The sequence below is a fragment of the Notolepis coatsorum genome, assembly GCF_963971535.1.
Source record: "Notolepis coatsorum genome assembly, contig: SCAFFOLD_315, whole genome shotgun sequence".
NCBI lineage: Eukaryota > Metazoa > Chordata > Actinopteri > Aulopiformes > Paralepididae > Notolepis > Notolepis coatsorum.
The window spans coordinates 129,999-153,165 of NW_028173412.1; the positions used below are offsets into that span (position 1 = coordinate 129,999).

The 23,167-nt window shown below is 41.2% G+C and overlaps 2 protein-coding genes across 2 annotated transcripts; one reads left to right on the forward strand and one right to left on the reverse strand.

Annotated features, from left to right (window-relative positions):
* Positions 1 to 35: 35 nt before the first annotated feature.
* On the forward strand, positions 36 to 8,608 carry trappc2l (trafficking protein particle complex subunit 2L). Its single transcript, XM_084338794.1, has 5 exons — positions 36 to 97; positions 871 to 1,043; positions 3,559 to 3,646; positions 6,084 to 6,163; positions 8,462 to 8,608. Exons 1-5 carry the CDS (start codon positions 65 to 67, stop codon positions 8,505 to 8,507), a joined length of 420 nt encoding a protein of 139 aa, XP_084194920.1. The 5' UTR covers positions 36 to 64; the 3' UTR covers positions 8,508 to 8,608.
* Positions 8,609 to 8,748: 140 nt separating this feature from the next.
* On the reverse strand, positions 8,749 to 17,929 carry LOC311247795 (embryonic polyadenylate-binding protein 2-B-like). Its single transcript, XM_084338793.1, has 7 exons — positions 17,778 to 17,929; positions 17,286 to 17,426; positions 16,408 to 16,537; positions 13,816 to 13,883; positions 13,059 to 13,165; positions 11,837 to 11,924; positions 8,749 to 9,817 (listed from the first exon to the last, which is right to left on the reverse strand). Exons 2-7 carry the CDS (start codon positions 17,382 to 17,384, stop codon positions 9,485 to 9,487), a joined length of 825 nt encoding a protein of 274 aa, XP_084194919.1. The 5' UTR covers positions 17,385 to 17,426; positions 17,778 to 17,929; the 3' UTR covers positions 8,749 to 9,484.
* Positions 17,930 to 23,167: the final 5,238 nt, after the last annotated feature.

The window sequence follows — 23,167 nt, forward strand, 5'->3', positions numbered from 1 at the left end:
TGTTCCATCACGTGACTCCTATTCCGTCACGTGACCGTGCTCTGACAGCTCAGAGGAATCCAACATGGCGGTGTGCATAGCAGTGATCGCAAAGGAGGTAGTTATTAAAGCGACATGTTTTGGATCTGTTGCCATGTCTATAGCTATATATTTTACAATCTGTTCGTTTAATTATCCTCCGACAGCTGTCGTTGTCCATTGTTTGCTATATCAGCTCCAGTGGGGGTTATTATTAAATCCCCGTATCTAACGTTAGCTTGGCTGTGTTGTAGCTAACTTTCAGTTTGTTTACGTTGGTAGATTGATTGATTGAGTGAACATGTTATTAACAGATTGCAGAATGGGTACAATACAGTACGGCTCAATACACACAATTGTTAAGGGGATGCAGACCAGAGAAAGACTTTCGTCTTGTTTACATCAGGGTCCCCCATTTTCAATTCATAATGACATTTATGACACGATAACCGTATGTGAACTTAACCTACCTTAACTTAAAGTACACAAACAGTACTGTATTTGTAGATCTGGTATGTCATAAATGTATAGATGTAGCAGTACTGTCTATCTGTATGTCATGTATGATATGATGAATTGAAAACGGGGGACCCTGATGTAAACAAGACGAAAGTCTTTCTCTGGTCTACATCCCCTTAACAATTGTGTGTATTGAGCCGTACTGTATTGTACCCATTCTGCAATCCGTTAATAAAGTTTTCAATTCAATCAAGAAAGACTTTCGTCTTGTTTACATCAGGGTCCCCCATTTCCGGCTTGTTGATAGCTTGTTGATATATTCTCTTGTCTTGTATAGTGACGTTTTGACGCATTTTTGTTGTTGTTGTTGCTATTTCTCTTTCCCTGTCGCAGAATTACCCGCTGTATATCCGCAGCGTCCCCACGCAGAGCGAGCTGAAGTTCCACTACACGGTCCACACCTCTCTCGACGTGGTGGAGGAGAAGATCTCCGCAGTGGGCAAAGCCATGGCAGACCAGAGGGAACTGTACCTGGGACTCCTGTATCCCACCGAAGATTACAAAGTGTATCCTTAAAAAAATACCTCAAAGTCACCCAGACGGACCGCGGTGGACCGTGGTGGTCCAACTGAACGGTTTCTAGGTGCCCCTAACCGTGGTGGTCCAACTGAACGGTTTCTAGGTGCCCCTAACCGTGGTGGTCCAACTGAACGGTTTCTAGGTGCCCCTAACCGTGGTGGTCCAACTGAACGGTTTCTAGGTGCCCCTAACCGTGGTGGTCCAACTGAGCGGTTTCTAGGTGCCCCTAACCGTGGCGGTCCAACTGAACGGTTTCTAGGTGCCCCTAACCGTGGTGGTCCAACTGAACGGTTTCTAGGTGCCCCTAACCGTGGTGGTCCAACTGAACGGTTTCTAGGTGCCCCTAACCGTGGTGGTGGTCCAACTGAACGGTTTCTAGGTGCCCCTAACCGTGGTGGTCCAACTGAACGGTTTCTAGGTGCCCCTAACAGTGGCGGTCCAACTGAACGGTTTCTAGGTGCCCCTAACCGTGGTGGTCCAACTGAACGGTTTCTAGGTGCCCCTAACCGTGGTGGTCCAACTGAACGGTTTCTAGGTGCCCCTAACCGTGGTGGTCCAACTGAACGGTTTCCTAGTGCCCCTAACCGTGGTGGTCCAACTGAACGGTTTCTAGGTGCCCCTAACCGTGGTGGTCCAACTGAACGGTTTGGATTTTTTTTTACACAACCCGTTCCATCCCTATAATGGAAGCCTAGATCCATCCCGGAGGAGAGAGGGGCAAATCATCAGCTTTTTAATTATTATTTTTGAATGATTCATTCTGTTACTGAACGTATTGTTGTTAAATGAGGTTCTACTTGTTAAATATAAATATATATATTTTTTTAAATCAAGATTAATACCCGAGACCTGCCTCTCCCAGACTCACACAGTGAAGTACCTCTAGTACACCAGGGCTCCTGCGTCTCCCAGACTCACACAGTGAAGTACCTCTAGTACAACCAGGGCTCCTGCCTCTCCCAGACTCACACAGTGAAGTACCTCTAGTACAACCAGGGCTCCTGCCTCTCCCAGACTCACACAGTGAAGTACCTCTAGTACAACCAGGGGTTCTGCCTCTCCCAGACTCACACAGTGAAGTACCTCTAGTACACCAGGGGTTCTGCCTCTCCCAGACTCACACAGTGAAGTACCTCTAGTACAACCAGGGGTTCTGCCTCTCCCAGACTCACACAGTGAAGTACCTCTAGTACAACCAGGGCTCCTGCCTCTCCCAGACTCACACAGTGAAGTACCTCTAGTACACCAGGGCTCCTGCCTCTCCCAGACTCACACAGTGAAGTACCTCTAGTACACCAGGGCTCCTGCCTCTCCCAGACTCACACAGTGAAGTACCTCTAGTACAACCAGGGCTCCTGCGTCTCCCAGACTCACACAGTGAAGTACCTCTAGTACAACCAGGGCTCCTGCGTCTCCCAGACTCACACAGTGAAGTACCTCTAGTACAACCAGGGGTTCTGCCTCTCCCAGACTCACACAGTGAACAGTGAAGTACCTCTAGTACACCAGGGCTCCTGCGTCTCCCAGACTCACACAGTGAAGTACCTCTAGTACACCAGGGGTTCTGCCTCTCCCAGACTCACACAGTGAAGTACCTCTAGTACACCAGGGGTTCTGCCTCTCCCAGACTCACACAGTGAAGTACCTCTAGTACACCAGGGGTTCTCAAAGTTGTTCATACCGCGACCCCATTTTATTTAGGACTTTTTTTGGGGACCCCCCCACACTTAATGTATCGCGTAATTTCAACGTGGAATAAAGGAATATCAAAATAAAAGCACACGTTGTTGAACTTGATCATCATGCATATTTATTAGAAAATGTCATTACAGCACTATGTTATCAATACACATTTATAAAAACAAGGCATATTTAGCCAGAATATGTTGCCGGAACATAAAAGGAATTTTTTTTTATTTTTTATTATTATTTATTTTACTTGCCAATGCGCGACCCCACTGCCACCTACCCGTGACCCCAATTTGGGTCGCGACCCCGTAGTTTGAGAACCACTGGTCTAGTAGGGGGGTTAGGCTCCGCCCCTTTATTCATAGTATTACCTTATCGTTACCACGCCAACCAATAAGGCCACAGCTGTCATTTAATGATAATCACCGATTATTTGAATAAAATCACCAATGTTTGCTCACCAAGCAAGATGTCTGCAATCAATCAAACCCTCAGAATTGAAAGCTACATGTTGAAGAAGCAGAGCATGTGACGCTGAACGACGGTAAAAGAAGTGACCGAAGTGGAACCATGTGTGTTGTTCTCGCACGTGGACTCTGGTGTGAAATCCTTGGCGGGTGTTTTAACTAGAGCCTGACACCCAGCTGGTGTTATTATTATTATTATTACAGATTCTGAAGTGCCTATTTATGTGCAATACCCTTTGATTTTAATGATTCATTCTATTAAAAAGAATAACTGAATTGAACTGAAACAATATATTTTTAATATAATAAAAAAAAATTATAATATAATCCTTGACGTGTGATCCAGGTACGGCTATGTGACCAATTCAAAGGTGAAGTTCGTCATCGTCGTGGACTCTTCAAACACGTCGTTACGGGACAACGAGATCAGAAGTGTAAGTGGAGCGTTATCACACTGTCATCTGTAGTGGATTCTGTGGCCAATCTGACGGCACATAACCCACTGATAGGATAGCCCGGCCCAAACCACACAGGAGGGGAGGAGGGGAGGAGGGGAGGGGAGGGAGGAGGGGAGAGTATTTGTCTTTGATGTCTATGTAATATCCATGGAAACATAATAATAAGTGTATCGTATCGTAGTGACAATCGTCACAAACTTGACTGAACACATCAAGCACATCTTCCTGCTCCTTCCTCACATGCATCAGACCCTACGGCCAATAGACGGATATTAACTGTGATGATATGTCACAATTAAAGGGTACGTTCAGAATTTTGGACCCCTACTAGCCCCATTTCCTACTTATGATGATATGATTACTATGATTGTGTTGCTCTGTAGAATCCTCCTCAACTTAATCCACGCTCTTCTTCACTTTGGTTACCCGCAGCTATGGCTAGTTAGCCACAAAACTAATACCCAATGCTTAGGGCTGGGCGATATGACGATATTATATAAATATCGGGTACAGTTCATTAACGATACACTTTTTAAACGTATCGTGGATATCGTGATGTTTTGCCCAAGAGGCTTGTGTCGCGTCAATCTGGTCCACACGTTGACACTTTTGAACAGCGCCGCCCCACACACACACTACTGCATCAAAAGTTACTACTTATGATAACAAATGCATTCGTTTTGTGGCATTAACGTTATATAGTTACACTTTCAATAACATCAGCGTATTTACATAGCAACGTTCGAGGTCGACCTAGATATAGCAAGCATTAGTCGTTCATATCTCAGCCCGTGCTGACTCAGTTGTGCCCATTCTGCGGTCTGTTAATAAAGTTTTCAATCAGACAGATGTATGGAAAGGCTTTTATTATAACATCCGTTGCAGTAAAATCATTGTGCCTCCAGTCGTTTAGTCATTCTGCGGAGCTAAAAGCTAAACGTCGGCCGCGGCGAGCTACTGCTGCCATTGTTGTTGTCATTGAGCTCTCCAATGGCGGAAGTAAAAAATGAATACGCGCTTGCCGATTGGTGCTAAGAACAGCAGGGCGGGTGCAAGCGGTGTGACGTAATTGGCAGACGCGACTGTCAATCAAAATGATTCTGTTTGCCGTCTGAATGAAAACGTTATTAATTTTGCAGCATGGGTACAATACAGTACAGCTCAATACAACAACAGTCAACAGTGGACTGGAGGATGCAGACCAGAGAAAGACTTTCGTCTTGTTTACATCAGGGTCCCCCATTTTCAATATCTAAATCATATAATATCTCATTGCTAAATATATGCAATATATAATCTAATAATCCAATAATCTAAATCTAATATATAATATAAAAATGCTAAATGCATGGGTATTTTATTTTGTCTTTAATGTTAGCTTGCAAACTCAAATACTGTCTTGGTAAGCCTCATAATGAATTGTTTGGGGTAAAAAAGAAAAACATCGTGATGCGTATCGTGTATCGCCGAAAGGTCAGAAAATATCGTGATATCATATTTAGGCCATATCGCCCAGCCCTACCAATGCTCCAGGTTCCGGTGCACTCACAACATTATTTGGATTTTAAAACAATAACGCCATAACAATTAGTGTAAAAGTACTTAACAGATGTTAATTTTGTCTCAATTACAAGCAATCTAGACGGCATATATGGTTAATATTTGCCATTTACCTCTGCTAGATCACATTTATCGATACAAGTGCGTTTTTCTTTTTTTTGATAACGTGGTAAAAAGAAAAATCCACTATAATCAATATAAATGAAACAAGGTGGAGGCAGACAGTGAAAGTACATTGAACCTTTGTTTAATTTTTTACATATTTACTTGTTTTCACCTACAATTTCCACACCTTCCCGTGGGGGGGGGGGGGGGGGGGGGGGGTTACACAGTGTGCACTCAGTGAGAACGTGTCATTGTTTGTTCTACACAGAAAATGAGCCAGTCTAAAGGTTAAAGCAATTATTATTCATAGTCTCATTTCTCATTTCGTAAACAGACCCAGACACCACACATGGGTTAAGATTATTCATGAGTTCAGACAAAGCAGTGTTTTTTTTAACTGAAGTAGTGGAACAGACCTCTTCTGGAGAACAGTTGTCATCAATTAAATGTAGCGTCATTCATTCATGTTCACACTGATCAACTGCTGCTAAGGTCTAGGTTTGAGTCCCAATCAAACATTTAACCCTTTCACTACCACACTAGAGGGTCAACAGTCGTGTAGTGTGGTAGTGAAAGGGTTAACATGGTTGTCCATGGGCCTACTTCTCTGGGTGGACTTGGTTGTTGAATATAGCTCTGCTATGAGCACCTGGAAAAGCGCTATATAAAATAGATTTATTATTATTATTATTATTGTGTTTTTCAGCTTATTCCCAGTAAGTTAACAACATTTATCGTTCTCTTACAGATGTTCAGAAAATTGCACAACTCATTCACTGATGTGATGTGCAATCCATTCTACAACCCCGGGGACCGCATCCAGTCCAAGTGAGTATTCATTTGTGTGATCTGGTCAATTAAAATCACAATCCATGATTTCGATCATATGAATATGGGCTATATTCACGTATTCCTGAAGATTCTTCTGAACTGCAGAAGGAAATATGCTTTTTGGAACTTTCTTAACCCTTTCACTACCACACTACAGAAGGTTAGGACTCCCGGGCACTGGTTCAGGAGGGGGGGTGTAAGGCTGTCCCCAAACCCTGTTTTTTGGATTTGGGATTCGAACTTCGTCAGGGTTTTTCGAACGAACGTTCGAACCTTAGTTTTTAATATAACTTTTTTTAAATGTAAAAAAAAAAAATTACTATAAAACTAAATCCTCAATTTGAATAAAGTGATTCATCTGATTAAATGAGTAATTTTTTTTATTAAATCAACTTTCCAGCCCCAGACCCAGCCCAGGGAGAAGCCCCAGCCCAACTAAATCAATTAAATCAACTTTCTTTAATGAATATAACTCATCAGTTTCTTTTAATACTATAATATTAGTGTAGCCTAATCTTTATCTGCAACTGTGAAGAAAAACCCCATTGGTTTAAACAGAATTAAATTTTTTTTTTTTTAAATAAAACATTTGAATGTTGATTTAGAATTCGAATGCCAACGTAACGAACGAAGGCAAACAGGAAGTAAATAAACCAGTGCTACAGTCACTTGTATTATTTCCCTTTAACATATTGAATACATAGTATATTATTGCCCCCCCCTCATTTGTTATATAAATAAGAACCGAATTAGTTGAAAAAGGTTCAATAATCTAATTTCACAGCGTCTGTGCGGCCTCATTTATTCACTGTGTCCATGGAAACGACGCAGCCATAAAGGTGTGGTTTCCTCACGCAGAAAAAACAGAACTACAGTCAGTTTACCTGTCTGATAACTACATCTCCGCATAATTCGGGTGTTCAGGACGTTAGCGATACTGTTTACACCCAATTTAACGCCGTGGTCACATTTTCTTTATAACTAATTTGGTCGCAGATGTACCGATTTGGCGCAAATCTTTGCCGTTTGGGTGTCTGGGAGTCTGATGTAGTCTACAGGCGTAGTAGACGGCTCTGTGTAGGAGTGTGCGTGAGAAGACGTCCAGCAACAAGTCTGTGCAAACACTTCACAGTGTCTCGGAGTGTCCGTGTGAAACATGTGCGTAGTCTGGAGACAGAAACAGAGTCAATGGAGGACCTCGGGCCAAGAACCATAGAAGTGTTTAACCCTGTCGGTAGTGTGATAGTAAAGGGTTAACCTTCTGTAGTGTGGCAGTGAAAGTGTTAACCGGCTGTCGTGTGGCAGTGAAAGGGTTAACCTTCTGTGTATTGTCAGTGAAAGGGTTAAAGAAACAACGTTTTCAAACGTTATAGAAAAGATGGTGAGTTCAGAGTTACAGTAGTACTTTATTATCTAAAGATGGTACGTTTGTGTTGTGTTCACTCAAGACAGTCATGGTTGAGTACTTTTATCATCTACAGATGGTAAGTTCATAGTTACAATCAAGTAGGGCTGGGCGCTATGGCCTAAAAGTAAAATCCCTGATTATTTATTTTTTTAAATCCGATTTACGATTTTTTTAATCGATTTTCTCTTAAACTAGAAACGCCAAGGAAATCATTCAAATAACCTTTGTTTTTATTTGACACAAAAAAATTATCAAACCAAGATGAATGTCCCTATTGGGATTGAAGTGCAAACCTAACTTTCACCAATCTTCACTTAAAAAAAATATATATATAATAATATAATATAATATAAAAGGTTACTCTTAATCAAACAAAGATGAATGTCCCTATTGGGATTAATAGTGCAACAAACTTCACTTAAAAACAAATAAAGGTGCCTATTGATCATCAAACAAGAATACATTTCCCTATTGGGATTAATAAAGTGCAAATCTAACTTTCTAACTTTCACCAAACATCACTTTTGTAAAATAAAAGGTGACTTAAATCATTTTGAAAACTTTTTTCCAAAATCGTCCTAAATCATTAATTCGAATTAATCGATAATATCGATTAATCGCCCAGCCCTACAATCAAGGTTGAGTACTTTAACTATGAACTGACCACCTGTTTAGATAAAAGACAGTGGAGGTAGAGTAGCTTCTTGTGACACTCTGTGATTAACTTCACAACTGAAAGTACTTGGGGCCGTCCCGACTTCTATGGTTTTCAGCCCCTTTGGATCACCGATTGAGTCTTTAAAGTTCAAATAAAAGTTACCATTTGTACAATTAAAATGTTTGTCCCGCTTTATGGAACGTTGTTTAACCGACCAGTCTTTCCGCAGGGCCTTCGACGGCATGGTGTCTGCGATGATGGTTCCAGCCAGCTGATTGCCCTGCTCCTCAACCCCTACTGTACATAACAGCCCTGTCCTCCCCCTGTCCTCCTCCTCTACATGTCACCTGCAGAAACTGTACAAGTGTAATAAAAGATGCCGTTATACATCAGTGCATGGGTGTGGATCATTTTAGCCGATAACTCATCACCAGTGCCTGTAAGCAAAAGAAGACCTGGACCCCAGAGATAATCAGTTTATTTATTTATTCCACAGCAACGAAATTTAGTAAATTATATAACAATATTTGCAAAATTCTACACAAACATCATAAGTGTTACAGTACAAGCAACGGAAGTATTACATTCCCACGTACGTTTTTTTTGAGAATGAAGGAAAAAAAGAGCATATCTATCATGTAAAGATTGTCACATGCATTCATACACTGACATGCTTGCAACTCAACGCCTTTACAAAAAAGGATCTTTGCTGACACGAGGAAGAGCTGGGCACTTTAAACGCAATGCATGGGCTGAACTTCAAGAACTAAACATCTTAACAAAAAAAACAGCAGAGGCACACAATCTTATTACCTACCTAGTATGGAGCGGTATGGACGTCCCCCGCTTGGCGTCATCCATTTTCCTTTTTGACAAAACGAGAACATCAAGACTAGCTTGTTTGGTGTTTTTAAAGTCCCATGATATCCAACACGTTTCTCACACGACACACACACACACGGCGGGGAAGGAACCCGCGGGGGGGGGGGTCTCTCCGGTTGGGGCTGCTACTACGGGTCACGAGGGGGTAGAACCAGTGGCAGCTTTTCTTTAAGTTTTCCTCTCGGGAGACAAGTTGACGTGTGAGGAAAAAGCCCAACTTCTCTCGTTTGTCAGCCATCCTGGTGCTTTTTTTTTTTTTTTTTAGAATACTTTTAAACCCAGCGATGGTTGGAATCAGAATGTCCTCTAAAGATGGCCGCTCAGTGTCCGGGCTCCACGTCGGTGGTAATAGTAGCGCCAGGCCGTGCCGCTAGCGCTGCTGGGCGTAGTGGTGCTGTCCGCTGGGCCCCGGCTCCTCCGCAGGGGGGGTGATGAGGAGAAGGCACGGGTAGCGCTTGGGCGTCTGCTCGCGGTAGTCCAGGTGGCCCCACTGTCTCTTGCCCACCGCGGGGCTTCCGTAGTACGGGTGGGGCACTTGGTGGAGCGGCCGGGCCGACTGGTACCGGAAGCGGCCCTGAAAGTTGTTGTGGTAGCGGGACGGACGGAAGCCCCGGCCCCCCCCTCCCCTGGCGCGGCCCCCTCCCCGGGGCCCGCCCCTGTCCGTGGTGCTGATGCCAGGCATGTTGGTCCGCTTCGGCATCACCTGGGGGGGGGTCAAAGGGCAGTAGGGCCGTCAACCAATATTCTAATTGTTAAAAAAATATTAAAATACATTAGATTGTAAAAAATTTATATTAGAAGTAGGGATGCTCGATATTGGCTTTTTTACCTATACCGATATTGTCCAACTCTTAATTTCCGATATCAAACGATACCGATATATATATATATAAAAAACTGAATAATTTCAGGTAATTAACATTACATATCTCTTGTTGTGCAATTAACAACATTATGCATACTTGACAATAAATAAAATCAGAATTTGTTCTTGCTTGCCTGGGTAAATAAAGTTCATAGAAATGTTAATTTGAATGCCAATATCGGACATCCCTAATTAGAAGTGTGTGTGAAGTGCGTTTTCTTTTTTTTAAACAATACAGTAACAAACAACTTCACAGGACATAGTTTAAGTTTATTTGGATCCCCATTAGCCACAGCAGTGCTGGGGCTATTCTTCCTGGGTAATAGTAACAACAATAACGAAAATAACAAACAATAAAACATTTTAATATGTGCAACAATAGATATTGAATATCATCCTTTTTTTAGAAGGAATATTCTAATAATTACAGTAATTTTTGGCCAATTTTGACACGACCCCAGACTGAACTCTATAGTCAGTTCATAAAGGTCAAAGGTCAGTACCCCAGACTGAACACTATAGTCACAGTTAACCCTTTCACTGCTGCACTACCAAACGGTTAACCCCTTCACTGTGACAATAGGGAGGTGTAGTGGTTACATCATTGCCGTTTTTCGTGTTCCACCCTCTGTCCAACGCAATGCATTTCCCCATTGACCATTTCTAAATCGTCTTGTTTAAAACAAAGCGTTAACATTTGCATGGTGTACCTTTCTGTGCTTATTCATCCACAATCTATAGCTCAACATGAAAATATTTGCAATTAATCATTAAAAAAAATCGCCAAATTTTATTTCAACCAAAAATGCTTAAACAATAATTGTTAGTGATAGAAGGGAACTCGTTTTGTGCAAAAATGGAATGCTTTTCAATTTCCATGCGGCAGAATTGTTACAATAGCCGATAATCCATTTTCCCAATGATAAATCCCTATAGGGGTGGAACAACCAGTGACGTCAGACTACACCTCCCTATACACAGAAGGTTAACCCTTTCACTGCCACACAACAGCCGGTTACCCCTTCCGCCATAACCGTCGGTAGTGTGATAGTAAAGGGTTAACAGTCTGTAGTGTGGCAGTGAAAGGGTTTATAAAAACAAAAGGATGTTCAGTTTGAAGTGATGACGTGTGTAATTGAATCTCAAACAGTTCAGTCTCGCTGAGCCTATTGCAATCATTGGTGCATTTATATAACGGCTTTTATCCAACGGCTTTACAATTTCGTTGAGTAGTGTGAATACAATTAAGTGTCATGTTTGAGGTGAATATCGAGGCTTCTGTAACGTGTCATTTTCAATAACACCTGGCGTAGACCAAACGTAGGGCTGGGCGATAGAGCGATAATGATAACGATATATTTTAAGAATCGATCAAAATAATAGATAATAAAAATAAAATGTAATTTGTATTGTGACCTGCAACAGGGCAGCTTTAAAACCGGAGACAGTGGACAGACTTGTCTTTCTTGCCTGCAACTTAAAGTAATGGCTTTGCTTGTCCAAATGACAATACTGATTTATTTTTCTCTTGTCCATTTATTTTGTTTAGTTTCTAAATTTAAAATACAGTTTGAAACCGTCTGTACACAGAAACTAGCAGAGCCAGAACTGTTCCAACTCCCCTGGAGCCACAGCCAGCAGAGAAGCCGGTTTACTTTCTCTTTCAAACCAGCTGCAGCCTGAGAACTGGAGTGTGAGGGGATGTAACACTAAAGATGGCGGCAACGACAAATAATTGCTGCAAAATAAACATACATTTGTTGTTGTTATCGTGATATATCGTGATAAAATGTTTGGCCATATCGCCCAGCCCTAACCAAACGTAGACCAAACGTAGACCAGACCCACGGCGCTCACCTTGAGTACTCGGCCCCTGAACAGCGTCTCGTCCAGACCAACGGCGCTCGGCACAGAGTCGCTGTCCGTGAACTCGATGTAGGCAAAGCTGAGGAACAAGAAGCCAAGAGGACATGAAACAATCACTACAGACGATAAGAAACATTTATAAATAAATATCATTTCTCTCAACTGATGAAACGTGTTCATAATTGTACTCTCCGAGAGCACACCATCATAAAAAGGGCCCAAAAAAACACACAACTGGTACGAAGATGATTTAACGGACTGGCTTTGTCACATGTCAGGAATGTCGACTTTTCCACAAGAAATAATGTAATAAATGAGATTACCATATCATATTAACACGCCCGAGTGGAGGAGTAATCATGACCCTAAAAAAGATTTGATCACTACCACAGCACAAACATCTGCCTTTTTGTTGGGGCATCGTCATTCTTGAACACTTTGTCTAGAGGCACTTCCTACTGCGAATGCTTTTAAAGGTATGTTACGACTAGCCCTTCATGAAACATGCAACTGTTTTACCTGATGCTATTGCTGATCTGATTATGCTTCTTGCCACTGCACAAATGGCCTTCTGTGTTTGTATTTGATTTGTATGTTTTTTGTTTAATGTACTGTATATTCTATATGCCCTGTTTTTATGTTGAAACTTGTTGTGTGCCGTGTTGGTCAGGACTCCCTGGAAGAAGAGATCTTGTATCTCAATGGCACATTCCTGGATAAATAAAGGATAAATAAAATAAAGATTCTTCCAATGTGGCAGTGTACTGTACTACTACCACTGGTTAACTGCACTCCACAGCAGCAGTAAAAATGATACATTTCATGCTACACTGGTATGGGACCACATAGGAGGTATATACAGTACATTTCTACACTACAGTCAATAATATTGTTTTTCCTCAACCCAATAATATATATATCAAAAAGAAAAAATGCACATTGAAGTTATTTACGATGGAAATAAGACCATTTCGAGCGAGAGCGCCACCATGACGACGATCAAAACGATGTCACATTACAGTGCAATTCATAACAGAAAGAATATATATATATATATAAAAAATACTATTATACCCTCAAATTTTTACAAAATAACATGAGATAATGTATTGACCATCTGGCCCATCAGCTCTACTGGTAGTCCTAACCACTAGGCCCCCCGTTGGTCAGAGGTACGGTACACTGGCTGCACAGGTGCAGAGGTTCAACCCACCCCTTGGGGTGTCCCGAGAAGCGGTCGCACAAGATGGTCACTCTGTTGACGGGTCCGCAGCCGTTGAAGTGGATCTCCAACTCGTCGGCCGTGGCGCCATAGTCTACCTGGGGGTTCGAATAGAGGAGCACATGTGGGCAAACAACACTTCCAGTCGTTGGGCTGGCTCCCTCTGGAAGCCAGGTCCGTTCCAACTTCAGCTCAATATTAGTTCACAACATTTATAATAATAGGGCCCCCACTTATCTTACAAATTATTTTCAGTGGAATAGGGACATGCATATACCCATAACACCAGAGCCAGCATTCTGGGGAGCCACAAATTGGAATTTGCCACCTCCTTCACAGCTCGAATGCATTAGTAGCCGACACAATTTTAAGAAAAAGGTCAAATCATGGCTCCCTCGACCATGTTAAAAACTAGATTTAAAAATGCATGAAAATGTTGTCCGATACATTGTTGTCTGTGGCTACGTTTGTACTGCATTTAAAATGTTCATGTCTATGTAGTTTGTCAAATTGTTATTTGTGTATACATGTTTTGTATCGCTCGTCTGTCTGAGACCAAGGACCACGATGGAAATAAGTCTTGACTTTTTTTAGTGTAGCATCCTTGATGTTTTCTGTGGAATCTTGTTTTTTTTTTTTTTTATGTCAAATCAAATCAGGACTGGGTTTGAAAAAAAAAAAGATAGTTCACTCAATATCGTTCATGCGTTCTCCGAGAATAGAATACAAAAGAATATACAAGCCTTACATTGCCTACATAGACTGATCTGTTGTCTGCGTCTATCCTCTCTTCGTGGGTCATGGTATAGAACAGGCCTGCGGTATGAAAAACAGAAGGAGGGAGGTAGACAGCAGCTAGAATTAGAAGAGGATGGATCAAAAGCCCCAATAGTCTCACACAAAGGGGGGGGGGGGGTCACTTTCAAACGTTTCTGTGGCGACACCAACCATCCATCCTCTAATCCTAGGGTATAGTAGTACTGTACACACAATAACATCCACAGAATAGACGTGTTGCAGGGAGGCACTGTGGCCGACCCCCACACAACCACCTACCCAACCTCCTCCAATGTACGGTTTCTTCGTCAAATGTTATATACTCTCTTTGTATCACAAACAGTACTGTATATTTGTAAATCTGGTATGTCAAATGTATAGATGTAGCAGTACTGTCTATCTGTATGTCGTGTGTGTCATATATTATGTTATGATGAATTGAAAATGGGGGACCCTGATGTAAACAAGACGAAAGTCTTTCTCTGGTCTGCATCCCCTTAACAATAAGTGTGTATTGAGCCGTACTGTATTGTACCCATTCTGCAATCTGTTAATACAATGTTCAATCAATCAATCAATCACAACTCCAATCACAAAAATACTGAGCGATGTCCTGCAGAGAGAGAGAGAGAGGGCAGTGATGAGGCACATGTGAGCTCAGGGCTCGTCTCATTGGGCAGTGATGAGGCACATGTGAGCTCAGGGCTCGTCTCATTGGGCAGTGATGAGGCACATGTGAGCTCAGGGCTCGTCTCATTGGGCAGTGATGAGGCACATGTGAGCCCAGGGCTCGTCTCATTGGGCAGTGATGAGGCACATGTGAGCCCAGGGCTCGTCTCATTGGGCAGTGATGAGGCACATGTGAGCCCAGGGCTCATCTCATTGGGCAGTGATGAGGCACATGTGAGCTCAGGGCTCGTCTCATTGGGCAGTGATGAGGCACATGTGAGCGTTATGGCTATTCGCTATTGGTGACGTGATCCAGGTGTTGGCCAGATGGTTGGGGGGGGGGGGGGGGGGGGGCAGCTGCAGAGAGAGACACACCTGGAGCACGAGAGAGGCTTTTAGAACGCCTTCCAGTTCCAGGTTCTGTTGCATTCGTCACGTACAGTACAGGATAAGTAAGGTACAGTACAGGATAAGTAAGGTACAGTACATGATAAGTAAGGTACAGTACAGGATAAGTATAAGGTACAGTACAGGATAAGTATAAGGTACAGTACAGGATAAGTAAGGTACAGTACAGGATAAGTAAGGTACAGTACAGGATAAGTAAGGTACAGTACAGGATAAGTAAGGTACAGTACAGGATAAGTAAGGTACAGTACAGGATAAGTATAAGGTACAGTACAGGATAAGTAAGGTACAGTACAGGATAAGTATAAGGTACAGTACAGGATAAGTAAGGTACAGTACAGGATAAGTATAAGGTACAGTACAGGATAAGTAAGGTACAGTACAGGATAAGTAAGGTACAGTACAGGATAAGTAAGGTACAGTAAAGGATAAGTAAGGTACAGTACAGGATAAGTAAGGTACAGTACAGGATAAGTAAGGTACAGTACATGATAAGTATAGTACAGTACAGGATAAGTATAGTACAGTACAGGATAAGTAAGGTACATGTACAGGATAAGTAAGGTACAGTACAGGATAAGTATAGTACAGTACAGGATAAGTAAGGTACATGTACATTACAGTGACACGCTTGGTTCCGCAAGAACCTCCTGAGATTGTGCTTCATACTGTACAGTAAAAAAGAAATAAAGACCAAACACTATATAAAATATTAGCAATGCAAACATGAGGTAGCAATGTCAGAGCAAATATTTAGTAATAAATAAGATAAATTAAGGTGTATAGTCGTGTTAAACGTGTCTAAAGTGCGCCAGCGTCTTTGGCGTTCCTGAGAAGCGCTTTATAAATAAAAATGTATTATTATTATTACTATTAAAGTGAATGTTAATAAAGCTGGGTGTTTAAAGTCAGTGTGTCAAGTCAAGTCGAGAGTTTTATTTGTCACGGCACACAAGCATACAGTGAAATGCAGGGGGGGGTCATGCCCGCGGCGATTGTGCAATAATACAAGTAATAAGAATAAGACATAACAGGTATACATGTACATAAAGTTTACAAAGAGCATTGTAAGACAAAGGTCCTGTGATAGTGCAATACAGTGTTAGCTACGGATGAGGCACTGGGTCTTATGTACACTACTATTACTATACAATACAGTCTACAGTTCCTTATGCTATCTTGCTGTATCCTTTTCCCCCCTTGTATTTGTGTGTGTGTGTGTGTGTGTGTGTGTGTGTGTGTGTGTGTGTGTGTGTGTGTGTGTGTGTGTGTGTGTGTGTGTGTGTGTGTGTGTGCGTGCGTGTGTGCGTGTGCAATGGCTGTAGATGGCTGGGTTAGTGATTCATAGAGTCCTCGAGCATGCCGCTGGCCTGGGGAGGATAGAGGGGGTTACTACTTAGCTCCTCCTGTACAGTGCATCAATGCAGAACAGTAATACTGCTCAATATGAACCCAGCAGCAGTATTATGGGCTGGTGGTCTCTTACCCGGCTGGGGGCTGCTGGACAGGATCTGCATGTCGGCTGCCTCACAGTGCTGCTGCTGCTGCTCCAGCCTCTCCTCCCTCTCCTCCTCCTCTTCCAGCTCCAGCACCCGGGCCTTGATGGCTGCCAGCTCCTGGGATCATGCAGAGGGATGGAGACCGAGGAGGAGACATAGGCTACAGTGAGCTACTGGGGGTGAAGGTGCAAGTCCCACTGCTGTCTGCTGCACTGAGGCTCCCGGATTAATAACACAGTTGGAAGAGAAATATCCGTTTTTCCCCCACACCGCCTGTAATAAAACAGCGACGATTCTGTGTCAAAACGCTGCCCTATATAATAATATTTGCAGCAGCTGCCGGGGAACCGGGAGGAGAATACCGGAGCTACACTATAGCTCTGTGTGTGGACCCCGTCACTCTGCGCATGCGCGCCGGCCAGATGCGCCCGAAAACCCGTCAGCCTTTTGCTCGAATGAAACAAATAAAAAACATGAAACAATAATAAAAAACGATATGAATAGGAAACAAGAAAAAGAAATTAAACAAAGCTTTTTGAACAGGATCAGTGTATAAAAATGTATGCAACATTGCGACCAACGATCTCAATGTTGCATACATTTACACTGATCCTATTTCAAAAGTCAAAACGTAGTTTGTTTTGTTTTTTTATTTGCGTTTGTATTTTTTATTTTAAGCAACGTCGTTATAATAAATCAAAGACTACTATACTGAAACCAAAATGAATAAGGCGACCGTGACGTCACATGCGGATGCGCGCAGACCACAGCGACATGGTCGAAATGTAGTAATAATGCAAACATAACGATGATGATGATGATGATGATGATGATGATGATGATGATGATGATGATGCTCACTCACCGGGTCCTCGGTGAACTGCTCCCCCCCGCTGGGCTCCAGCTCGCCCTCCAGGTAACAGAGAGGCTGCAGATTATTATTATCCGCCATATTCATATTCATATTCACTGCTCCAACATGGCACCCCCCGCAGCGACGCCACTTCTGAGTCAGAAAGGTTTTTATTAATAATAATTATTAATGCCAAGTAGTTTACACATACAAAGGAATTTGATTTGGTCGTTTTTGGTGCGAGACATTATTAACGGACAGAGATAATAACGGGACAGATCATAAAACAATTTAAACAGAAGCACAATATAATAATAATATAATAATGAATAAAATAAAAAATAAATAGGCCAGGGCTGTACAACTGTGCACAATGTGTGGTCAATACAAATAGCAATACAGTGGGATGGAATTGGAATATTTTAGCAGGGCTGTGCTGCAGTTGAGCAAGTAATGTGCAGAAAGTATGAATACTAACAACAGTGAAGTTATGAACTTACTTACCACCACCGCTCAGACCGACGCGACGCTGCTTTTGTCATCCGACGTGCAATCAAAGGTGAGTTTCGAGCAGCCAGTCAACCCACTAAAGCTTTTATTAATAGAGCAAGAAGGACAAGATCGCCCAGGAAAGAAAGAAAGTATAGTGGCTGAGGAAACAGGCCACCCCCAGCCTGCTGAGACCAGAGACTGGCTGCTAGGCTGATTATTATCACCTGGGAGTTATGGGACTGGTTGATGACTTCCGATTGACACTGGTTTGATTGATTGATTGATTGATTGATTGATTGATTGAAAACTTTATTCATGCAGACCAGAGAAAGACTTTCGTCTTGTTTACATCAGGGTCCCCCATTTTCAATTAACCATAACATATGGCATATGACATACAGATAGACAGTACTGCTACATCTATACATTAATGACGATACCAGATTTACAAATACAGTACTGTTTGTGATACAAAAAGAGTCTAAAAAAGAGAGTATATACATTTGACGTAGAAACTGTATGTACATGGGAGGAGGTTGGGTGAATGAATGAATGAAAACTTTATTTAACAGATTGCAGAATGGGTACAATACAGTACGGCTCAATACACACAATTGTTAAGGGGATGCAGACCAGAGAAAGACTTTTGTCTTGTTTACATCAGGGTCCCCCATTTTCAATTCATAGTGACATTTATGACATACACAACATACATGACATCATGACATTTATGGCATAGGGACATACATGACATACAGGTATATAGTATTGTTACATTTGTGACATATATGATATGCAAATATACAGTACCGTTACTCATAGATCCTGACAGAGAGTATATACATGATGGGGAGGGGACTGTACATTAGGAGGGGGTGGGTGGGTGAGAAATATACATACGGTGGGGAGGAGAGTGGAGACTGTACATTAGGAGGGGGTGGGTGGGTGGGTGGGTGGGTGGGAGAGAAATATACATACGGTGGGGAGAGAATATATTCATGCGGTGGGGAGGAGACTGTCTATTAGGAGGGGGTGGGGGTGGGGGGGTTTGGACATTTACGGTGGCCAGTTTCGAATTGCAACCTCCCGTAGGTGCTCTTTAAGAGTGGTTTTGAATGTGGGTATAGGCATTCACATTCCTTTACAGCTTTGGGTAGGGCAGCTTTGGGTAGGTGGGGTGGGGGGGGGGGGAACTGTACATTGGAGGTGGTTGGATGGGGGGGGGGGGGGGTTGGGTAGGCGGGGTGGGGTTGGGTAGGTGGGGTGGGGGAAACTGTACAACTGTACAAGCAAAACTGTACATTGGGATATCGACAAAACCTTACCCAAGAAGTGGGTCTCGTGTATTATTGGGTTAGGACATTTACTGGTGTGATTGACAGACAGTATGCTAATCAAAGTCAAAAGTCAAAGTCACCTTTATTGTACATGTTCTAGTGTTGAGACATACAGAAAGTTGAAATTACATTTCCCTACATAGAAATACATAGACATAGATCCAGCGGTTCCCAAACTTTTTTGGCCATGCACCCCCCGTCACCTCCTGACCTAGCTGACGCACCCCCCAATGCCCAACATGAAAAAAGACAACACAGTCTATTCATAGGCGCACTAAAGGCATCAGGTTTAATCCAATAAGAACACATACCAAAGTATGACAAACAAAATAAAATACTTCACCACACAAAAGAACAAAATGAGAATTACATGCATAGACTCAGAAACAGATTGGCCAAAAAACTAAAAAAATTGGTTGAATCCACGTCTGACTGAGATGCATCCATAGGTGGGAAATATGTCCGTAGCTGCTCAGCGAGTTGGTTGAGGTGTTCTGTTATTAGGCTGTTTACAGGTTCACCCACGACAACTTTGTTTCCCTCCAAGAACGCATGAAGTGTAGGGAAACACATGAGCATAATACGCTGCCACAATAATAGCGCGCCTATGGCATTTTGGCAGGAAGTAAAGTGCATTTTGGATACATCTTTTTTATTATTATTATTATTATTATTATTATTATTATTATTATTATTATTATTATTATTATTATTATTATTATTATTATTATTATTATTATTATTATTATTATTATTATTATTATTATTATTATTAAAACGTAAGTTTTTTATTTAAAAGTTTAGTCAATTTCATGATTTACACAGTGAAAATCCCCATTTGAAATAATGTATTAGTTATATTTATTAGTAAATAAATAACACCATAGCACAGCCATTAGCCTTTTCATGTCACGCACCCCCAAGAGGGCTCTCGCGCACCACAAGGGGTGCGCGCACCACAGTTTGGGAACCACTGACATAGACAATGTAAACAACAAAAGTAAAAATGTAAGTATACAAACACACAATAGACAGGGACTTCAAGATTATGTACAATACGAATGATAAATAAAAATTTGCTTAGTGCAAATATTTTTCTAGCAGCAGTATAGCACTGAGTAAAGTAAAAAGTGGCAGTGTGTGTCTGTGGGATGGTGTGTGTGTGTGTGTGTGTGTGTGTGTGTGTGTGTGTGTGTGTGTGTGTGTGTGTGTGTGCACACAGTGTGTGTGTGTGTGTGTGTGTGTGTGCACAGTGTGTGTGTGTGTGTGTGTGTGTGTGTGTGTGTGTGTGTGTGTGTGTGTGTGTGTGTGTGTGTGTGTGTGTGTGTGTGTGTGTGTGTGTGTGTGTGTGTACGTGCACAGTGTGTCAGTGTGGGGGGGGGGGGGTTCTGTGCTGTAGGACCTGCATTCCGATGACATGCTCCGTCTTGAAGCATTATTTTTATCAAAATTAGCCTTTTATAAGGTAATGTGTGATGAACTTGATGTTGTTAGTGTCCATTATCCCGGTGCAAAATCTATATGACCGCAGCTACTTGGGGAGCATTTAGTATTTTTAGTTGATTTGATTTTTATTTGTCTCGAACATAGAAACATAAAACAAGTTTAAAAAACAAAAAGGTAAATAGTATTATCCATGCACATGAACGGGATACTTTATTTTGAAGGAGTGCTTCCCAAAGCGGGTCCAGCAGCTATGGGGTGTTTAACAGTGTTTACATTTACATTTAGTCATTTAGCTGACTCTTTTATCCAAAGCGACTTACAAGTTCTGTACGACAAGTCATCAGGAAGGGTACAACTCTATCAGCTGAGTAACAATGTTCATCAAAGTGTTGAGTGCTACAGTGTAGGTTAGTTTATTAGAACAAGTGCATGACACTAAAGTTAGTTAGGGTTAGATCATTTTCTTTTATAATTTTTTTATTATTTAAATTTTTTTTTTTTAAATTTTTTAATTTCAGATAATGGTTGAAGAAGTGCGTCTTTAGTCGACGGCGGAATATTGGACGGGTTTCGGCTGTCCTAACTGGGGTGGGTAGTTAATTCCACCATTGTGGGGCAAGGACTGAGAATAGGCAATTTCTCTTTGATGACCCTCCCGGAGCTTGGATAGGATAGGTCTGTGTCACTTCTGTCACAGTGTCACTTCTAACGGGAGATTGTAATTTATAGGCCTATCATTCTGACCACTTTCTCACCCTATTTCAACCACCCAGTAATGCAATCCCATATAAAATCATATTATAACAACATATTTTCAGATAGTTTCCCTCTGAACTTCTTTTACCATGCCAGAATTTCAGAGGTGGACAGAGTAGGCTATTGGAAAACATTAATAATAATAATAATAATAATAATAATAATAATAATAATAATAATAATAATAATAATAATAATAATAATAATAATAATAATAATAATAATAATAATAATAATAATAATAATAATAATATAATAATAATATAATAATAATATAATAATAATAATAATAATAATAATAATAATAATAATAATAATAATAATAATAATAATAATAATAATAATAATAATAATAATAATAATAATAATAATAATAATAATAATAATAATAATAATAATAAACTTTATTTGTATAGCACCTTTCATACAAAAACTGCAGGTCAAAGTGTTTCACAGCAGAAAAATTTATCATAAAATGAGCATGTCAAGTGCAGACATATAAAATCACAGTTTTTCACATTAGGATCTAACATCCCAACCTGCCACCTTGTTTATGGTTTGATTCAGTTTAAAAAATAGACAATAATAAAAAGAGTAAGATAAAATAGACAGAGTAAAATAGTGCAATAGTGCAGTGCAATAAGTAGTAGAATAGAATAGACATAAAATGAGCACAAAAAGTGCAGACATATAACATCACAGTTTTTTACAGTACAATAAAATAGCTCTGGATTACTGTTAACAGTTTAAAGTCGTCTTTACCTTCTCTGTTTGGTATCCACAGTTTAAAACTTGACAGTCTTCCCTCCTGTTTTATACCCACTTTGACCCTTTGAACCTCCCACTCAGGGCAAACCTCCCTCTCAGGGCGCAGTTCTAGGCCTGGGTCCTACACAGTTTTAAAGCCTGACAGTCTTTCTTGTTTGATACCCACACAGTTTAATACCTGACAGTTTTGAACCTGTAATAAAAAGTAATAGACAGAGTAAAATAGTGCAGTGCAATAAAATAGTAGAATAGAATAGACAGTAAAATGATGCAGTGAAATAAAAAGTAACATGGAATGGACAGAGTAAATGATGCAAAGTGCAGTGCAATAAAATAGAATGGACAGAGTAAATGATGCAAAGTGCAGTGCAATAAAATAGAATGGAGAGTAAATGGTGCTACAGTACAATCAACAGCGGAGTGTATTAAAAGGCTATGGTGAAGAGGTACGTTTTTAGCTTGTTTTAGAAAATATTAAGAGATCCAGCTTCCCTAATGTCCATAGGTAGTGTGTTCCATAACTTTGGTGCATAGTTTGCAAAGGCTGCATCCCCGATTTTCCTTAGACTGTGGCTTGGAACCTTCAATAGATCAGTAGTAGATGATCGCAATGTTCTAGGAGGCACATAGTTGACAAGAGAATTTGCAATGTAGCTTGGTCCTGTTCCATTTAGTGCTTTGTATATAAGGAGGAGGACCTTGAAATATATTCTAAATGTTACCGGAAGCCAGTGTAGGTTAGCTAATACTGGACTGATGTGGTCTCTCCTCTTGGTTCTAGTTAATAGCTTAGCTGCCGAGTTTTGAATGAGTTGGAGTCGTTGTATGTGTTTCTTTTGGGAGGCCGGTGAGGAGTACATTACAGTAGTCAAGTCGGCTTGAGATAAAGGCATGGATCAGTTTTTCAGCATCTTTTTGATTTATATGGTCGTAACTTAGCTATGTTTCTAATTCTAAGGTGGGAAAATTATGTTTTTGTCACCTTGTTGATGTGTGATTTAAAGCTTAGGTCTGAGTCTATTATAACACCAAAACTTGTAACTTCGGGTTTGATCCAAGGAGTAAGTTGCCCCATATTGTTCTGTAACATTTCTC

Coding starts and splice junctions, on each gene's coding strand:
- trappc2l (XM_084338794.1), top strand. CDS start 65: ATGGCGGTGTGCATAGCAGTGATCGCAAAGGAG. Junction 98..870: donor TAGCAGTGATCGCAAAGGAG/GTAGTTATTAAA, acceptor TCCCTGTCGCAG/AATTACCCGCTGTATATCCG. Junction 3,647..6,083: donor GGGACAACGAGATCAGAAGT/GTAAGTGGAGCG, acceptor GTTCTCTTACAG/ATGTTCAGAAAATTGCACAA.
- LOC311247795 (XM_084338793.1), bottom strand. CDS start 17,384: ATGAATATGAATATGGCGGATAATAATAATCTGCAGCCTCTCTGTTAC. Junction 13,166..13,815: donor GATCAGTCTATGTAGGCAAT/GTAAGGCTTGTA, acceptor TCGAACCCCCAG/GTAGACTATGGCGCCACGGC. Junction 11,925..13,058: donor TTCTCGGGACACCCCAAGGG/GTGGGTTGAACC, acceptor CTTGTTCCTCAG/CTTTGCCTACATCGAGTTCA.